The sequence below is a fragment of the Vipera ursinii genome (genome assembly GCF_947247035.1).
Source record: "Vipera ursinii genome assembly, chromosome: Z".
NCBI lineage: Eukaryota > Metazoa > Chordata > Lepidosauria > Squamata > Viperidae > Vipera > Vipera ursinii.
The window spans coordinates 96,454,409-96,475,566 of record NC_139517.1 but is presented as its reverse complement, the minus strand read 5'-3'; the positions used below and the strand labels follow the sequence as shown (position 1 = coordinate 96,475,566).

At 35.7% G+C, this 21,158-nt stretch overlaps 1 protein-coding gene across 1 annotated transcript in view; it reads right to left on the bottom strand.

Annotated features, from left to right (window-relative positions):
- Window positions 1-2,541: 2,541 nt before the first annotated feature.
- THSD7A (thrombospondin type 1 domain containing 7A) overlaps window positions 2,542-21,158 on the bottom strand; it is a gene marked incomplete at both ends in the record, with an annotated part of 206,302 nt that continues 187,685 nt past the window's right edge. Inside the window, 9 exon segments of the mRNA XM_083377963.1 lie at window positions 2,542-2,626; window positions 5,187-5,274; window positions 6,558-6,765; window positions 7,989-8,071; window positions 11,710-11,805; window positions 13,472-13,645; window positions 16,023-16,197; window positions 16,726-16,866; window positions 19,775-19,894. Of these exon segments, the coding sequence (XP_083234089.1) occupies window positions 2,542-2,626; window positions 5,187-5,274; window positions 6,558-6,765; window positions 7,989-8,071; window positions 11,710-11,805; window positions 13,472-13,645; window positions 16,023-16,197; window positions 16,726-16,866; window positions 19,775-19,894 (1,170 nt within the window).

The following is a 21,158-nucleotide window of genomic DNA, read 5'->3' as shown; positions in this document are numbered from 1 at the left end:
CTGTATATATACAGGCAGTCTTTCACTTATGGCCACAACTGGAACTGGATTATCAGTTGCTAAGCAATGCAGTCATTAAGTAAATCGACACCGGACTGGACCCAATTTTAAAACCATTTCCACCACAGTTGTTAAGTGAATCACCAGTTATTAAGTGAATTTCACATGGTTATTAAATGAACCATGCAGTTGTTAAGTGAATTCAGCTTTCTCAATTTTTTGGGAAACTGGGTAGGAATGCTGTCAGGGTGGAAAGGCAGTCATGTGACCAAAAAACACCAGAACTATTGTAAAGGTGAGCTGGTTGATGAATGGCCAAATAGTGATCATATAACCACAGGCTTGATGTGTCTAAGTTAGAGGACAGGTCATAAGTCACTTTTTCAGAGGCCATTGTAATTTCAAACTGTTGTTAAATGAATGAGGATTACTTATAAAAGAAAAGGGATTTAATCACAAAACCACATCTATCATCTTGCAGATTTTGATATGCTACCACAGATAACCCCAGGTGTTTCACAATCCAAGGGCCATTTTTTCATGTACTGTTTTTCTTTTCTTTTCTTTTCTTTTTACAAAAATGTGGTTTTAAATAGCCTGCTGAGTCAGGAAGCCTGGCAAGGATCTGAAGAGGGAGCTATAGGCAGTGCTTTGCCTGATTTAATTACTCACTACATAATGCTCCAGGCATAAGATTTAGCTTATTGACATAGACCTGAGATGTCAGAACTAATAATATCGTGTGTAACAGACACCTGATAAAGTTGATGAGCTATATTGCTTATTTATCTGTTCACAACTAGAGATATATAGACATACACATGATTTTAAATGGACATTATTTTTTGGAAATGTTAAATGGTTCTGAATAGCAGTAAAATTGGATTCATATTTTAATACAAACCTCAGAATGGAAGCAGATAAAAGAAATGAAGCAGCTATTACCAGAATGATTATATAAAAAGTTGCACATTGGAGGAAAAGCTTGTATGTTGTTATATACCATTATGATTCAATTCAAAATAATGGTGAAAATATTATTTCTATGCCTTAAAATGACTAGAGAGGCATTTCAAGTGAGAAAGCTCCATGAACACTTTACAGTTTTCATCTTAGATTAGGTATGTGACAATGATGAATCAGGATATATTTTTAAAAATAGTCTATATTAGCCATTGTCCTGAAATGTCCCACCCAAAAAAGAAAAAAAAGAAAGAAATCAAGCAAACTCAAGATTGTATCAGATTATCCCAAATAGTAAGAACAGGACTATCAATCCTTCAGCAATGAAATACTTTCCATTAGCAGGAGAAAAATAAGTAGTAAATTAATATTCCTTCCACTGAACATACTGGGCCACTGTTTAATTAAGTATTTTTCCCAAGATTAGTGCACAACCACTTTTTTCTTTTTTTTTTCTTTTTTATAAAGTTAGCAATATAAAAATCTAGTCATTTACAACCTTCAAAGAAATAAGAAATCAACTTGAAAATCTACTAACTGTAGAAGTCCACCAGAGTCTGAAAGTAGACACACACATTACTGCCAGCATTTTGACTAAAAAAACAGCTGCTTTTACAAGACTGGTATATAAACAGTAGTTGTGTTAGCTGGTCTATCCAGTAATATTTTGGAAACTGATCTCTATTTTTATCAGGAATCTAAAATTTACTGTCAACTGTCTGTCTGATCAGGATTTTCACCATCACCCTTATTGAAAAGAGACAGTTTCTATGGCAATACTCACTAATAAGTGCATATCATGCGGCACTAATATAGTGCAAAAAAAAAATATTGCCTTATCTGTAGCAAAAAAGTTCCAGGCAACAGTTTGAGAGTTAGAGAAAGTAAAAAGTATTACACATAGATATTAAATATTGAGACAACTTGTATAAAATTTTGAACCTGAAAATGCTTAACTCCTTGATAAATGTGTGTGGTAATAGTGCTTCAGTACCTGGGACTGGTAAGAAAGACAAGAATTTTGCAACTCTTTACCTCTTTGAAAACCTAGTTCAGAAAACTGCCTCCTGTCATCCAAAAATGCCAAAACTTGTTCAATGGTTTGTTATTCTCAGTTAAAGTTTACGAGATGCTAAACGCTAAGTTGATTTTTAACCAGTATATCATTTGAAAGATTTTTTTTTTACCTATGATGCAACTGAATATTATATACCTTGGATATAAAGCATTATAGACAACTTGGTATGATCTTCCCATGCTTACTGAGTAAAGTTAGATTAATGCAGCAGACTGTTCTGGTATCAACACTCCCAAATCTCAATATAATATGCAAGTGGCTTTATAGTTCGTATGATTCAAAGAGTGCGGCATAAAGATGCCCAGCTGATGTGCTTACAACTGAAAATGAGCATTGGAATTTGCTGTACCAATTGGTGGTCAAGAACAAAGATTCCATCCATGGCCATCCATCTTTTCTTTTCTTTTTCTTGCGTAACATCTGTTTGGTAATGTCCACAATGTGCATGCGGTTTTTCAATACTACTGTTTCAAAAGTTTAAAGAATGGAAAACAATTATTTTACATGTCTGCATCTCCATCATAAGCCAGGGTTAAAGGTTTCAGTCGATTATTCTGTCTCCTCTGTGGCTTCTTTGGCTTTTTACTGCAATGAGAAAAAATAAACAGTCACCAATCTAAGAGATTAAGCTAACAGACAGAAAGGTTTGTTATTCATTTCGTCCAGGATGAGAAGGCAGTGTGGATTTAAGAAATTCTCACTTTTAATAATTTTTTGATTTAAATTGGTTTGGGTCAGATATGTAAGCTTTTATTTATAAGATTTTGAAGGAAAGAAACAGGAAAAATCTGTAGACTACGAATGCATTTACATGTGAGAGACAAATAAATAATTAGGTTACCACCCTATAGCTCTGGACAGTCACCTGATCAATCTATTTAGAAAATCCACTGTCCTGCCACCTAAGAAGAAAATTTCAGCCAGGATACTAAGTAAAAAAAATAGCAATCCATTTCCATTGTACTGGCAAGAAAATGCCTGGAAAAGGTACCGGGAGTTGAGTTGGACTCAAATGAGACTTTACCTCTATGAGGTTGTAAGTGGGGGTAGCAGAAAGAGCTTTGGGGAGAGACAAGTGAATAACTGCACTCTTGTGTGTGATGGAACACAAGCTGGGGTTTGAGCCATAATGTTCCAATCCACATTTTTATTCATTATTTTGTTATTAGTTTATTTCAGACATCTAGGGAAGGTTCCACTCCAGCTATCTTCCTTGCTACATACTTTCCAAAAGTACGGATCAGTTTGGAAGCTAATTATCTTTATTCTCTTTCGCTGCTTGCCAATGAAGATTTAAAAAAAAAACTGGGAAAATAACTGGAAAAGCAGTGAATGTGCCTTTGAAAAAGAGCTCAGCAGGATATGGAGTTTGTTGAAGGCTCCATAGTTGGAAGCCTGTGATCAACTCATTTGGAGTCCTTCATCAACAGCTTTATCAATCACATTTATTAGCCCCTACTGAATCCAGATGATACTGATACTGATGAACTGTTGCATCTCCTGGTGTTAACAGTTCCATAGCAATGACTGGCTTATCATTTCAAAATAACTTTTTATTTAGCCATTGTGGTGCAGTGGTTAGAATTGTATTGTAAGCTAACTCTCCCCACTGCCAGGAGTTCAATCCTGACAGGCTCAAGGCTGACTCAGCCTTCCATCCTTCTAAGGTTGGTAAAATGAGGATATATATATATATATATATATATATATATATATATATATATATATATATATATATATATATATATATAATGTGTGTGTGTGTGTGTCTGTGTGTGTCTGTGTCTGTGTGTGTGTGTCTGTGTCTGTGTCTGTGTGTCTGTGTCTGTGTGTGTGTCTGTGTGTGTCTGTGTGTGTCTCTTAAATGTTTGTTAAGCATTCAGAATACACTTGCTTAGCCCCAGACACGGGACAAATCTTATTTCTTGTTTCAGCCTAGCCCAAGGCCATCTACAGGCAGTAGCCACAGCAGTGGCAGCTCATATTTGTGTAAATTTTTTGGCTTGCTAACAAAGAATAAAGGGAGACAGATATGATCATTTCAAACTTATTTGTTCTCATCAGTCAGCCAAAAAATTTACACAAATATGAGCTGCCACTGCTGTGGCTACTGCCTGTAGATGGCCTTGGGCTAGGCTGAAACAGGAAATAAGATTTGTCCCATGTCTGGGACTAAGCAAGTGTATTCTGAATGCTTAACAAACATTTAACACATATCTTCCTTGCTTCTCAGCTAAGAGAGAGAGAGAGAGAGAGAGAGAGAGAGAGAGAGAGAGAGAGAGAGAGAGAGAGAGAGAGAGAGAGAGAGAGAGAGAGAGAGAGAGAGAGAGAGAGAGAGAGAGAGAGAGAGAGAGATATCTTGTGGCCTAGGGGTTAAAACAACTGCTTAAGACGCAGTCGGCCCAGGTTCGAATCTCAGAAGGGTCTGGCTGACTGATGAGAACAAATAAGTTTGAAATTATCATATCGGTCTCCCTTTATTCTTTGTTAGCAAGCCAACACACACACACACACACATACATATATACACATATGTATACATATACATTATACATATATCTATATGTATGTATAGGTATATCACTAAGCATCTGCATTGTAATTAAACACAAATATAGGTGTTTAATTGGGTGGGGAAGACGAAAGTGAAGAACATATAAAACATTAAGATCTTCTTGGATTATGATCATTCATTCAGTGACTGTTCAAAGTTATGATGACACTGAATGAGGGGCACTTAGGACCGTTTTGGCACCCAGAATGGTCATTACTTTGCTTATGAGAAAGTGATCATGATTTCCAACATTGCTTGCCAGTTTCCAAAACTGACAGGAAGTTGAAATTGCATGAGGTCTTTGTTTCATTACGATGATTGGGACTGCTGGAATTGCTGTCGCTATGCACCATGATATGACACTGTTTTATGACCATGTCATTTACTGATAGAGTTCCTGGTCCCAATAGCTGCTGTTAATGCATATTGAGAAGTTGAAAGTTGGGCTGAATAGGCAGAAGACAACAAGAGGATTTAATTCAATATTAAGATGGAAGAAAAAAAATGAAGCAAAATATAAACCTATTTGTATATTTACTGTACACTATTTTTGAGGAAAAACCCCCAAGTATAATAAATGATAAAACTCACCAGGCTAGATAGATCATAGATATTACAAAGATGAGCAAAACAAATCCACCAGCAGCTACACCATAAACCCAGGTCTTCAGCTTCCCATCTAAAATAAATGTTTGTTAGTCGTTAGTACATAAATTAGTGTCAATCAGATATTTTTAGAAAGGAGTAATCCAAGGTTTGTTCAAGTACAGTTAGTATTATCAACAAATGATGCATTTTTGATGTCACACAAAGTTTGCTTAGCTAGTAAGTGAAATTATCTTTTCTTGCAGCACCTCAATAGAAAAGATGGTGAAGAATGAACAACAAAATCTTTATTCAAGCACCAAACTGAGGAATGTGTTTGTATCAGACATAGTATCTGTGAATGTGCTCAGAGTTCAGGTTTTTAAAAACTTTTAAGGTCTTTTAATGGCTTGATTCTATTGCCTATTATTGATCTAATCAATGTAATTTCAAACGAAGTCATTACAAAGAGAATAGTTATGTTTCTGCTTTTTTCCAATACCAGTAAAAAATATTAAACAAATGGATTCCCCGCGCCCCGTGGGTCACTAGATCTATTTGATGATTGTGAATTTGTACATGCTTTATATAATGTTATTTAATTCTTTCCCCTCCTCCTTTCTTGGTCACAATATATTCATTTAGAGCTAAGGCAAGCACCAGAAAGCAGAAGGACAAGAAGCCATGGATGGAAACTGATCAAGGGGATAAGCAACCTGGAACTAAGCAGAAATTTCCTGACCGTGAGAACAATCAATAAGTGGAACGACTTTTCTCTAGAAGTTGTAGGTGCTCCATCACTGGAGGGTTTTTTGAGATTTGACAACTTTTGTCTGAAATGGTTTTGGGTTTCCTGCTTGAATAGGGAGTTAGACTAGAATACCTCCAAGGTCACTTCCAACTTTGTTGTTCTGTTCTGTTCTGTTCTGTTCTGTTCTGTTCTGTTCTGTTCTGTGCAAGCTACATTCAGCAAAACCTATTTCTATGTAATTCCTACAGATAGCGTTACATGCTAGGCATCCAAAAGAGCAACTATCTGTGCAAGAAAGTTTTTTGTGATGATTAAACCTTGTCCAAGATAGTGCCATGAATATTTATTTTATGCAATGCTTTTGTGCAGAATCATTTTTGACATGCTGAAGTGAAGTATTTATAAACCAATAAGCTTTTGTACTATTATAAGAGCTCAGAAAAGACTGAAAACCATGGCATCTCCTTTGTATGCTATTAACAATTGGAAGGGCCTGAGGTATGGTTGAGAATCACTTATCTCTCCACCTTCTAAAAATATCATACAATACTATAAATGTCTGCAAATAAATTACTCTATTCAATTTATGTGACCTAATATCACTAACTATCCATGCGAAATTTCACCTGGTGAAAAAGGTTGGAGGAACCAAGTTCTTCCTCGTCCTGGTGTGGTGATAGGTGTCTGTGTGGGGTTTACAGCTCGACTAGTTTTCACATCTTCTTTATGATCCACTGTGGGGATAACTATCACCGGAATGCGAGTACACTGCTCAAGTGTGCCATTAGAAGACATTACTTCTGTATACCCTTGTTCACAAACACACATTCTGGTCTGCAGAGGAACAAATGTTTTGCACATTGTACCAAAGTCATGTCACTTCAAAAGCCACAGAATATAGCACAACACAGATAAGCAACCCATGACCCCAGAGCAGCACGATTGTGATTTTTTTTTTAATGTTTCTGGGGCTTCTTCTCCATAAAACAATAATAAATACTGGACAAAAAGTCCATAATGTAGTTCCCAGCCATTTTGAATCAAGAAACAAAAACTGCAATGTAAGCCTTTTAATAGGCTTATAGTTGGGTATGTGCATGCAACTAAAAGGAATAAAATATTGAAAATCCTTCACCCAGTTCTTAAATATAATTATACCTGTTTTACCCATTGCAGCCTTTAAATGTTGTGTGCCATTTTGATCATATTTTTGTGTTTAAGATTTTTCTACTGGGGCAGTGAAGAATGCAGAATGTGTTTTATTATAGTGTATGTCTAAGCCTGATTCTCATATAAGTAGTAGGCACCTTGGAAATGTCCCAGTCAAGGGTGAGGGAGACCTGCTGCTAGGAAGTAACAGCAAGGGCTGAGTAACTCAGCTGAGCCAGGGGCAGCCAGAACTTGTCCAAGGCAGGTCAAAGGGTTATTCATTTTTTCCCCAGCCTTTTGCTCTCAATGTCTATAACCCCCAAGATATACCGATTGAAAATGACAGGTTGGCAAGACAAGATGGAACCCCTTTCCATGCCAGATATGGAAATATAATATCAAGATTGGCAAAACTGCCTTCTAGGGCAGATGTTCAAGGATGCACATAAAGCCCAAGAGCTAATTCAGTCTCCAGTAATTCAGCTTTGTTCTCTGTTTACAGCCTTTCCTAATTAAAATGGATTTCTCATTTTGACTTGCAGCTCAACTTGAGTTTAGAGTGTCAGAGAGTCTTAAACAATGTAGCTACCCATGTTTCTTCAAGAACGGTGTGACCAGTTTTACTTCATTTTATTTGCCTGCCTTCCTCTTGACAAAGAAACTAAAGAGGCTTTTCCTCATAGGTTATGCTCAGAACTCTCACTAAACAATATGAAGCATAAGAATGGAGCTTTGTAAAAGCTGCAAAATAATGGCCAAGAGGGTAAAATATTTTCACCAGTCTTTAAGCTGGTGCTTGCAACAGGATTTCCAATTAAATATTGTTGGCTTTCCTACTGTTCTAATATGATGCACGGCTAAAGATACTGTGGCCCTATGACAGAAACCTGACCTGTAGTAGCACATACCTCACTACAGTAAGAATGGGACTGGCTGCATGCTGGCTTACATGACCTGTCCACATCTGGTTGGTGCATCATTAAGCAACCTCCTGCAGAACAAAAAAAATGGCATTTTGGCACAATCATAATTTACTATCAGGGAAATACCTGCTTCATCTAGGAAAAAAAAACAGCAATCCATAACGGAAGGGAAGATATTCTCAGTTCACTTGATATCTTTTTGGGAATGTTAGTATGCTAGGTATCATCTTCCTATTTCTAGCTCCAGCAGGTAATCATCTTGGGGTGTGCAAATGTGGTGGGAGTTACTGGTTTTCTTCTTTGTATTCCTGGGTGGAGGAGCCCTAATTTTTCAGAAATGTGAGCATCACACCGAGTAAAGATGATTTCATGATACAAAACACTGCTCTCCTTTAAATTTCACTTCTCAGCACACTGAACAAATGAACAGGTCTCACCAAAAGAATGAAGTATGTGTTATTTAAGACTGTATGTTCATCTCCTTTGAAATTTTATGCTGTTAAATTAACGGCCCAGCTCCCATACCTGTACTCCCAAAAGTTCTTAGATGATGGAAATGAAATACTTTGTCCCTTCTTGGCAAGTCTTTATAACAGCACTATCATCCCAAAAGGTATTTAACTGTGAAAGGAAAATGCTGCATTTCCAGTTGTAATGAGGAAAATAAGTTATCAGTTCCCAAAGCATGAACTTTCTTTGGGTTTTGATCGTCTCAGTGGATGGAGGTTATTAATTCAGCATGGTTACTTGGATTTATTAAACCCACATAGGTTTTCACCATTATTTTGAGCCAGAATTAGTGTTGCCGGCCTTTGGAGATGTCCGGTTCTCTACTTCTGTCTATATAATAACAAAACCAAATTATGTACCTTATATACACTCTGGCAATCTATTGAGCTTCAATACTCAATGAGTAAAAGGACATAATATAAATTGAATAAATAAATATTGACTGCATCAACAATTATTGTAAGATAAACATGCCCATCCCTCACAATGGTGAAAAACAATGCAGAAATCTGTAGATGCAATTAGGTGCAATTAGGCAACTGTATGTTAACCAAAGGAGTGATACTGATTGCTAGATCAATGTTGCTAGCTGATATGTTAAAATATGTGTACATCCGGGCATCAGCTGCACATGCCTGTAAATGCCTTTCTTAAAATATGTCAGTCATCTGAGGAACTACAGGAAGAAACTGCTTCCTCACCCATTTCATTGTGAATTAAGGTATCTGCAAAAATAAAATGTAGATATCAAAAGGCCACACAAAACAATCATACTGTGATGGAAGTCCAGCAAATGAAAACAACTGTGTTTTAAGCAATTACAACTTTAACTGTACTTTGACCATTTACATTTCATTCAACATTTTGAAATTGTTCAGAGCAATCAAATGAACATAAGTATAACCATTTCATAATCAGCCAAATTATGCATATCTGTTAAAAACCAATGAAAACCTTTGGCAACTTGTAGAAAACAATTTAGCTCTTTAATACACAATTATAAAGCAATGTGCATAGTGCTGGGAAATATCCTAGCAGGAAGAACATAATTTTGAGGAATACAACCCAGTTTCTGCTTAACTAATGTTTATTTATTTCTCAAATTTATAAGACTCTGCAGCTGTAGACTCTGGCAGTGTACCACAATAAAAATAGATAAAAAACAATATATTGTAACAGTAGCAATAGTGATGACCAGAAACAGCAACAAAACTTCTGATCTATGTTTTAAGGACTATTTAAACAAGGGCATTGTAGGGTTCATATGAATCTTAGGAAGGACTTGTTGATCCAGAGACCAAGATCTGTGATAGAGAAAACTCACTCCCTGAGCCTCATCATATAACACTGTTTGATTTATCTTGAGCATGCCAACTTTGTCTGTCTCAGATAACTATAAGAACTTTATAGAGGCTAATCAACACCTTGAAGTGCACCCAGAACCTAATGGCAACAAATGCAATTCATTATTGGAGGAGTTATGTGACTGTACTGTGGTTATGTCCATCATTGGTCCACTATATTCTGGGTAAGTTGCAGTTTCTAAGTGATCTTTCAGAACATCCTTATGAAGAATGTATTGCAATAGTCTACAGGAGAGATGACCAAGGCTTGAATGACCATCCAGATAGCCTTGTGATCTAGGATGTGGTGCAATAGGGGTTGGACATTAATATTCAGGCCTGATATCCAATTTGAGGGTTTTCCTAAACACACAACCACCTTCTGCTCAAGGAGCAGTTGGCAGCTTGGCCATGAAAACCTCATCCAGGAATAATCTTGTCTGCCAGTTGTATACAAGATTGGGCTCTTGATTTTTATCCTACTGTCCTGACTCCATGAAGAAGGTTCTGAGGATTATTGGATTCTCCAAAAAGGTGTGGTGACAGAAGCTTCAATAGGAAGGAAGTTAAAACTATCCCATATAAAGAGAAGCACTTTACTTAATGCCAAATGGCCAGTGAATAGAATGGCCACAGTATAAATTTCAATGGATAGATTTCACCCCAGATCTAGCACAATTACACCTTGATTTTTCAGTAGTTTCATTGGTATGTAGGTACTTATCTCTTAAAACAGTAAGATGTAAAATTGCTTATGTTAAGAGTTTATTTTATTTATGCTAATAAAAAAGAAGTGTCTGACTGAAGGTCAAAAACTCAAAGTGGTGGCCATGGGAGCTTAATTCAAACCCTAATGTTTTTAATATGAATCACTGTAATGAATAAGTGAATAAAAAAAATGGAAAGCTGTTAAATGAATGATGCTGTAATGAATCAAATTGTAGCTAAAGCAAAAGGTATTTGATTATGACTGACTTGTCTATTAACTAGACATTCTCAGTGCTATAGAAATGATAGCAAATTAATATAGGTTTTTATAAGTACTCATTAACATTTCTCAAGAGACCCTAAGAGCTCTGATAGACTTCTATTCATATCAAGAATTTAAGGGCTTTCCATAGAAAAGTTCTTTAATGGCTCCTAAATAATTTCCTATTGCCTCATGCCAGCTATCCACGGATCAGAGGACTATAAGAATTGGCTAATCTCTTAATTAATCATAGACATTTACACTGATAATTTTGGGAAATTTATATTGGCACTGAAATCTCATTATGAGTTGCATGCTATTATGAAAATAGTATTTGATGAATATATTCAAGGCTAAACTTTACATACAGAAATGCCAATTGCTTCTGATTTTTCATGCAGACTTTGTATGGTTTGTCTAATATGGCAAGTTCTGAAATGTTCATGTTGGAGTTTTTATACTCAAAGTTGTAATGAGTCAGACTTAAATAGATGTAATTATTATAAGAGATCCTGCATATGCCTGCTCAAAAGCAAATCCATCCAAGTCCAAGAAAGCTGTTCTCAGAAAATAGGGCGTAACACTGGAGCTCACTCATTTACCCCTCTGTCAGCACTTCTAATTCAACTTTGTTGTTTTATCTAAACTAGCAATAAGAACCATATGCCTATTCCAGATGTTGGTAGACTCTAAATCCTGCTAGATTATTGCAGTGTTGAGAGAATGTGATATGGGTTCTGTTTTAATAACATCTGAAAAGTCATATTCTTACTATCCCTAATTTAGACACTAGGAAACGCCTACAGTGCTAACTCTTTTTACAGTTTCTAAGCATAATTTAGTTTATTCAATAATGTAAAAAGGACAGTAAAATTAACATTACCTGTAACATTTAAACCATCTGATCTTTGGCACCATATAGTCCGAGATGACCCTTTCCAGGGGCTGGCCATCCAATTGTATTCATAACAATGGCCATCTAAATTGAAAACAGAAAAGATTCCATTATATTCTAGCTTTCGGCTTGGATTGAAAAGTTGTATCTGGTGGTTGCCTTCCATTTGCCTTCTCATTTCAGTTTTAGGAATTAGAATGGCACATCAAATGTACAGAAATCAGCCCTCTCAAAGTTCATGCATATATTTATTTTAGATATATTTAGTTTTCAAGGAAAACACTTCTATAGTTTATAGATATTAAAAATAAATGCATGGCTGCACGGCAAATAAGGGCAGCGTATGATCAATTTCCATTTAAAATTTTTACAATTTTAAGAAAAATGAAACTTGTTCGATATAGAAAAGAAATTGAAGTGAACAACAACAACATTCTGTAACTGTAATGCCATCATTAAAAGGGCTTTTCCCTATCCTGGCATGTGATGATTGTCTAAAACTGAGAGGTTATCTTCATATGGTCCAAAGTAAAGGTTAGACTCATCTGGAAGGGACAATGCAACAGATATCTGACTCAAAGCTTTTACCAGTTGAAAAAAGCACCAGCACTTTGAATTGGACCAAAAGAGTGGCCAAAAGCTTAGTAAAGTTGTTTTAACTCCAACAACTTCCTTTCTGATGCTCACTCTGTACTATATTCCACGCGGAATGACAGCTGTCAAAGGCCGCTCCACGTGGCCGCACTGACAGCTGTCATAAGGCCGCCGATCCCATCATGAACATGCACCCCACCATTGACACTGACAGCTGTCAAAGGCTGCGCGTGCATAGCGGCAGCCGCGAGCTGTCAAAAGCCACGCAGGCACAGAACCACCAGCCGACTGACAGCTGCTAGCTGTCAGAACGCCGGCCGAGGATACATCGATTCCCAGCTGAAGCGCCAGCCAGCTGACGGGTTTCCCCAGCCCAGCAGCGCATGCGCTATCACTAGGGAAATGTCAAAAAGCTGCCAGCTGATCATTGGGCATGACTCCCTCGGCAGGAAAACACCCGTCCCTGATTTGTTGTTAAGTTTGACCATTGCCTATATAAAAGCTTGTTGTACTGTTTACCGTTGTCCGGGCTGAGCTAAATAAACCATTTGAACTGAAGCCGACCGTCTCTCTGATCACTGCTCGATATTTTGCACACTCGAAGCAGTATTTCCTATCAAATTTTATTTTGAATTATCTTCAAAGACAGCTCTTGCTTGAGTCAAGCCTAGATGTTACCAGCACATGAATTAACTTACTGAGTTCACTCTGCCATAAATGGGTGCAATCCTCAAACACCTCAATCAAGTCCCAACTCTGTTATTGAAATATTGGGTCAAAAGTGGGGCACAGAGCAATGTATGTTTCAGTGCTCAACTCTGGACCCTCCCTCCTTATAGACAGCACACAGAGACAAAGTGTGCATTCATTTTCTGTATCTGTAACAGGAGAGAGATATTCCTATTATTATTGTTGTCGTTTGTGTGTGTTTATTAACAGATTTTTTTTAAAATTCTGTTTTAAATGTGTATGTGAAACTTTGAGAGCAACTAAATTTCATTTTTAATGTGTGTCGTTGTGCCCACAGGAAAAAATGACAATAAATCTAATCTAATCTAATCTAATCTAATCTAATCTAATCTAATCTAATCTAATCTAATCTAATCTAATCTAATCTAGAATGGCACATACTTTGTTGATAGATTCTGGCACTTACCACTACACTGTCTTGTCTCCAAAGCTTGGTCTGGACAAAGGTGCTGATTTTCTACATCTTGAACAATTACTGCTCGTGATCGAACCTGTATTCCCCCAAAACCAAGATCTTCCCCATTGATGCAGGTCAGCTGACAAATGCTCCAGTGTGACCACTCCTTTAAGTAACAGTCACCTACACAGCAAGGGGAAGGGGCATATAAATGACCCAACATGTTAGCAAAGAAAAAGGGTTTGTGATAATTTTTACAGTTAATTAGATGCTGCCCTTTCCACAAAATATTAGCATTCTGCCTAAATTTATTTTTTTTAAAATCAACTACATTCCCAAATCTCTGTATAAGCATAAATGAATATAACTGGTATATTATATATTTTATTTTCATGATTTAACAGATTACAAAGTATTTCTCTACAAAATATTATTTAGAATGAGCAGCATATAAATTTAACAAACAATCAAATAACAATAAGCAGGCATATACATAGAATGAAGGCTACTGCTAAGCTTGTAAGCCGCCCTGAGTCTTCGGAGAAGGGCGGGATATAAATGGAATTTAATAATAATAATAATAATAATAATAATAATAATAATAATAATAATAATAATAATAATAATAATAATAATACCTACAGTATGCAACCCTCTGAAGGCACACAAATCATACTTACCAATCCTCAGTGTGCTTGGGAGTTTAAAGTAATGTAAAAATGTGTATATTAAGGAAATTTCTATACAAATGAAGAGATCAGGGCACAAAAATGCATTAGATTAAAAATGCTTATAAAACATCTGTATCTCAGGAAAATCTGTACAAACTATATAGATCTTAGAAAAATGTGCCAGAAAATGTATGTACATTTTCATACTTAATATTTTTTTTAAATTGTATTTAACCATAGCAGAAAGATATTTTCCAGTTTTTTACTAAATAAATTCTATGCTTGTAAAAACCATGGAAGTTTCATTATGGATTGAGAGAGCCAGGCAAAATCTTTTCTGCTAAAAAAAATATGGGGCTAAAGTCATATTTGCAAAAAGTATTGTACATGGAGGCCATAAAGCTAGAAAGGCACCCAAGCTTGCAAATGAGTACAGAGCTTTAATTATTTCAGTACATGGGCTATTAAAAAATCATGTTGGTTTACATTATGTTGACAAGTAAAATCAACTCAATGTTAACCATGCGTTAATAAAGAAAGTTTGTTTGCAAACATTATAACATTGTGGTAAAGAAATGAATTATTGAATAAACAATATATGTATAATTGGGGCATATGTATCATCCTTGAAACATTAACCAGAGTGGACTATTAACCTATCCCCACAGGGCTGTTAATTTTTTTGGTGAAAGATAGGGTGGGATGGGAAAGGGGGTTAAAGTAAAAGACTAATACAATTCCAAGGAAAAAAATTGTGCAAAAGTTGGTAAAGATTATGTTTTATTCTATAAAGGAAAAGAAGGCAATTTTAAGTAAAGCTTAATGAAAATGTATTGATTCTCCTGCTGGCTGTTTTACTATTTCTTCCTAATTAGTGTTTCAGGAGTCATTGTAAAAGATTCCAGTTCTTAAAGTGGTGTTAATTTGTTTAGAAATGAGTGATGGAATAGCAGTGAATGATGAAACATAAAACATAAAAATGCTTATGTTTAAACTGTTTATTCAAAACAGAAAGACATCTGAGGAGCAGATACTCATCTAACAATCATAATTTCTTTGGGGTGGGGACTGATTCAATATTATTATCATTTTCACTATTCTGTCCATGCAATTTAACAATATTCCTCCCACAATATTTCTGCATTTATTGACAGTGTTTCATAATTGTTCCTAATATTATTTCTGGTTCTTTCTTAATGACTATTTAGTGGATTATAACATGTAGCTGTCACTAACCTATTGATTCTTACTTTTGTATCCTTTCATAGCAATCAAGGAAACACAATTCATACACTGAAATATGTTCTAGTTATTTTATATGTCTCCATTACTTGCCCACTATCATAAATTTCTCTTACATTCCAAGTAGCCATTTTTCATATGCCAGTTGTCGCAAACAGGGCCAATAGATATTGATCTCCGTGATCTATCCTGGCTTTAATCTAATAAGGCTTTTGCAAAATACTGCTCACAAAGGATTTGTATAGACAAAGTTACCTGTCCTAGACCTACCTGTCCTGTAGCTAGGACAGGCATGGCAAGCTCTGTCATATTTTATCAGCACCAGCACAAATTCAGTCAATGTCAATTTTGTAATAAGTATGCTCATGCTATTCTGTTGCAAGCTTATCTCTAAACCAGAGACTATTCTGCAGCCCACCATTTTCTTTTTTTATAAATATTAATGTTAAGTTAATTAAGTTATTAATGTATTAATAACTTTTACCCTGCTGTTGTAATAAGAGAGCTTAAAGAAAAGATTAATGCCTTACTTTGACCTACAACAATATGATATAGGAAATAATATATTCTTTTTGTCTTTCTTCCAAAAAAATCAATCAGCATGTATTCAACATCAGTTTTGCAAAATATGCAAACAAATGAAATACCTGGACAAGGTACGGTACAAGTTTCCTCAAGAACAATTTTCTTATTGCCATCTACCATAGGTTCAATTTCCCCACAATATTCCTCATCGACTTTTTTGCCAATGTCATCGCTAGATCCATCATAGACCACACAGAAAATATTTCTAGTTCTTGTCCCTTCTCCACACTGGGCATCCTGGAAAAGATGTTCACAAGAAGTAAGAATAAGAGAAAAAAACCCACAACTGAATAAAATGCCAGAAAGGGACAATAGGATATTGGACCATGCTTTGAAACCACAGCTAGTGCCAAAGTGTGTACAATTAGTGGCTTAACTTGTGATAGCTAAAGATCTACATGTATTGTATAAATAAAAATTCCACTGAAAAGCCAAAATTGATACATAACATTTTACGCTTAACAATTTAAGTCATCTGTATTTCCTAAATCTAGGAAAAATCAGGTCATATATATTTTCTATGTGTACATTAAATAAAAAGTTCTTATTTAATAAATGAGACAAGTATAGATAAGACAGAATAGCTCATTAGTGAACTGTTGTATAGAGTCTTGCTTTTCTGTTTAGGCCATAGTATAAGGCCATCAATAGAAGTATATAAATCAGCTTTCCTTAATCTGCTGTTCTCCATATACTCCAGATGCTTTATACATATGTATGAATTATAAATATCTAAGGATAAAAAGCTGCAGGTACTAGTTTTACCTCAACTTTACATTCTTCCCATGGACTATACTGCCATCGATAGCAAGGTTTTATTGGACAAGGTTTGAACTGCTCCATTTGTGAAGGACAAGGCCTGCCATCACCTTGGAAAGGTTGAGTAACAGTTCTCTTTCGTGTCATCCTTCCTTCAAAGCAGAGAAAAAGAGAGAGCATTTAGCACTGATATTGTATGTGTTTAAAGACATGTCATTCATTTCAGGTCATAAGTCCTGCTTTAGCTAGGAATCATGTTCTTCCCTGCATAGCTAGAACATTTAAGGATCAGCCCAGAAATATAGTTTCACATGGCCTGGATCAATCTTTCCCATTCAACTGATCTCCAGATGTATTAGATTCAACTCACAGAACTTCCAATCAGTAATTGGGCTAATTAAAGTCCAGCATAGCTAGAGGATAACAAGTAGGGAAGGCTGTTTGGATCAACTAAAATTGGAAAGTTGAAGTTCCATTATGTAGCAGATGTGACAAATCTGCTTCCGGATTTGAGCTGTACTTCAAGAATTTATATACATATAACCCCCTCCCCTATCTTTTCCCCCTCCCATTAGTGATTCTGAATCCTTTGGGTTGGTTCTGTTTTTCTTTTCTGCTGGGACAAAATGTACAGCGATGGGACAAATAGATGGATGTATTACTGTATAAAGTCTGTAGATTTGTATATTTTTACTTGTTTTGTCTGCACAGAATAATTTGACATCTTCTTGATATGAATCTAAGCTTGACATATATTTGATATGAATCTAAATATATCAAATACTATCACCTTAACAGGCCAAATTGAAGCAATAAAGAAATAATTGTAATAATGAATGCAGTTTTGACAGCCACTAACAACAGAATTATCTGCCAACACTACAAATGAACCAGGTCACAATGTTATCATAGTTCTATGATATGGTATCATAAATGAAGTGAATCCCCTACTCAAAAGAGATTGCCTCAAAATAAGATTAACATCTATAATGCATTCTTGATTAAGTATCCATCTAACCTTACACTTCCACTTTATAAGCCATAAACCCAAAAAACAAAACTCAAGCAAAATGAAATAATTGTTGGTTCAAAAGCCAGCTGACAACAGGAGACATCCACCTGGCAGGGCTTCCCTTGAAAGACTTGGCTCATAATCCATGCTTCTCCTAGAATCACCACTGCTGCTGGAAGAGCAAGAGGAGACAAGACCAAGAGGGCCTACCCACATCAGTTGCAACCTTACCTAGAACAAGAGGCACTAGGTCCATGGCTTACATTCTTGTCCTCCTGTACTTCAATTACTAAAATTCACATAAATTGAACACCACTTCAAAACATCAGCTAACACAAAGTGCATCAGCTGCTTAGCACACACTTGAAGTACAGTCACATAATACTATTGCAGGAATTGTGCTGGTTATTGATCTGTTTCCATCTGCAGTTCAAGGATGCTGGCTGCTGCCTATGGGACTGCTTGAGATTCCCCATCTCAAGTCAACTCTATCCATCTAACCCAGGGTTGTCAAACTGCCAGCCTGTGGGCTGGACGTGTCATCCGAAAGCCGCACCCACCCCATTGCTGGCAATGGCAAAACTGTCACAATACGTTGCGTGACATCACATGATGTCATGAGTTTGACATGTCTGATCTAACCTGAGAAAATAGAAGTGTTGTTCAGTCACTAAGTGTATCCAACTCTTCATGATCCATGGATCATAGCATGCCAGGCCCCTCTGTCCTTCACTGGGTCCCACAATTTTCCCAAATTCATGGTCATTGCATTGATGGCTTTATCTAACCATCTCTTACTGTGCAGTCCCCTTCTCCTTTTGCCTTCAATCTTTCCCAATGTCAGGTTCTTTTCCAGTGAGTTTTCTCTTCTAATTTGGTGAGAGCTCCTGTTAAAAGCCCTCTCCCATTAGGAGGAGGAGGCACTGAAGCAGGTGTGCTTGATGGCAGCAATTTTTCTTTGGCAAACTTATGACAAACACAAATACTGCCCACTTTTATGAACTTCCAGAGAATAGTAAAAAACAGACTTTTCAATAAGCCTTTGATAATTAGCTAAAGAAAGATGTATGCCATTATTGTATGTTATTATTGTTTGTTTTTATTACATTGTTCTATTTATTGAGCTTTGATTTTGTGCCCTCTAGAGCCTAAAGAGTCAGGCATTTAATAAAACTCATACATAATCAAAGAATTTATCTTTTTTTAAGCTTAACCTGCTGCGTGAATCCCCCTATTATGTCTTAGTGGTATAGTGTCATATATGCCAGCTTGACAACTCTGGTTTGCCAAGAAATCAAAGTTGAAAAATTCTGGCTTGGCATTATCTTTGTTCAGATCACTTTAAATTTCACCCATTTGGAAAAAAAAATCAATCAGGCTTTGGTTAAAATTAATCCTAGTTGCCACCATAGGATGGTGTGAGTAAGAATATTAAAAAGAATAGTGAGGAGTATTGCCCTTGCTTTATGTTTTTCTCCTTACATGTAGTTGAGTAAATATTCTTCATAATTAAGGCCTAAGTCCAAATAGGAGAATGTCTGGTCTCAGTGCTATCCGTTTTAGTATCTTCCTCGATATTCTAGTTTTTGTGAGCACAAAGGAGATGCCTTTATAACATAGATATAAGCTAATTTGCAGAAAGGAAACATAATATCATCAGGCAAAATTTCTTCCAGTTTAATAAAAGCTTTGTTTGCTCCAATATACCATACAGCTGTGTTTCTCAACCTTGGTAACTTGAAGAGGTATGGAATTCAACTCCCAGAATACCCCAACCAGCAGTTATTTGAAATTCATACATCTACAATTCACCAAGGTTGAGAAATACTTCATAGAGATAGTGTCCTGTGGTCATTCCACAGAAACATTCACTGTGTTTATCTTCTGAATCAGAATAGCAATTTATGCAGCAAAAAGCTGCCAATAGAACAAGCTTATAGGAAAGCAAAGCGAATCTGCCTCAATCTAGAAATCTCCCTTCTTTTTTTTCCTGATGACTGATAACTGGGCTCATTTATCAATCACCAGAAAGCTTCTGAACTAACCAGTTAGACCACAAGCCTGCGAGCATTCAGACCACAGAGACCAGTCTGACAGTTGACAATTCACAGGACATTCCACCATGCAGGAGGTGTTCATATTCCAAGTTTTTTCCAGACCAAGCTAAAAAAAAAAGTGATAATAATCAGTATATCAGATGCAATATTATTAACTCAACAGAAGATAACATGGATTATAAATTAATAATCACAAAAGTAAAAATTGTACTAATTTGTATAAGAACCTAAATATGTTCATAGTTCTTTAATAAAATTAGCCAGCTTTCTCTTACAGAACAGAGAGGAAAACTACAGCTCCTACAGTCCCAGTTCCATTTTATGGCCATCGTAGATCATTAGGATCATACTGACCAAATTCAACAGCAAAGTGTTCATTTTCAGTGGTGCAATTAAAAAAAGGCTAAAATGTTAAAAGGCAGGTCTGCACTGTCCTCATTCCTGACATCAGTATTATTTTTCTGTGGTCAATAATATCTTCAATAACAACAAAAAACCCAATAAAAATGTGATGCTGTATGTAAACAGATCCTTCTCCCCCATTCCCATGTTCTGGGGATCAGTGATACAATTATTAGTGTGACTGCTTGAATTTCTGAAACTAAGGGATATGGTCCCACTTATGACCATATCATTTAGAGACAAAAATTCCAGTCCCAAATACCATCATAATTTGAAGACTAACCATAATGTAAAATATTTTTCATGAAAAAATATGTTTTGACAGAACAACAATAAAAAAGAGGTGTCATTGTTCTAAATTTTTGAGAATACCTTCAATATCTGGAAAATAATTTTGATTTTCAGGATCCTAAGAGGATTCTAGAACTACACTTTATTTATTTTTTTGTATATATATTTTATTAGACTTTTTTAACATAACATAATTCATTCAGTAATTTGTAAACAGTATGTTGTTTGGGTAACATTTATAAGACAATCCTTAACAATTAATTTCTATGATCTATATTCCATATGTTAATTTGATTTGATTTCCCCTTTCCCCAAAGTATCTTTCTTTGCAAAACATTAGATTAAGACAATTCTCATTATTTTAATTAACAATTAACTATATAGTTTCAATAATTTTATTTGTCATTTTAGTTGCCTTATTGTAAATCCTGTTACCGTGTTTATTTCAGCTTATTTCTCCCCCCAAATTCTAAATATTCTTACTAGTGACAATTTTTTCAACAGTTAACTATATTTACATTGGTGGATTTAATTCTGTTTTTTCCATATAAGCCCTCTCATGATTTTATATTTCTTAATCAATAAGTAAAAAGTAGAAAAAGAGAAGAGAGACAAAAAAGAAGGAAAAAAAGAAAAGAAAGAAAGAAAAGGAAAACAAGAAAGAGACAAGAGCACAG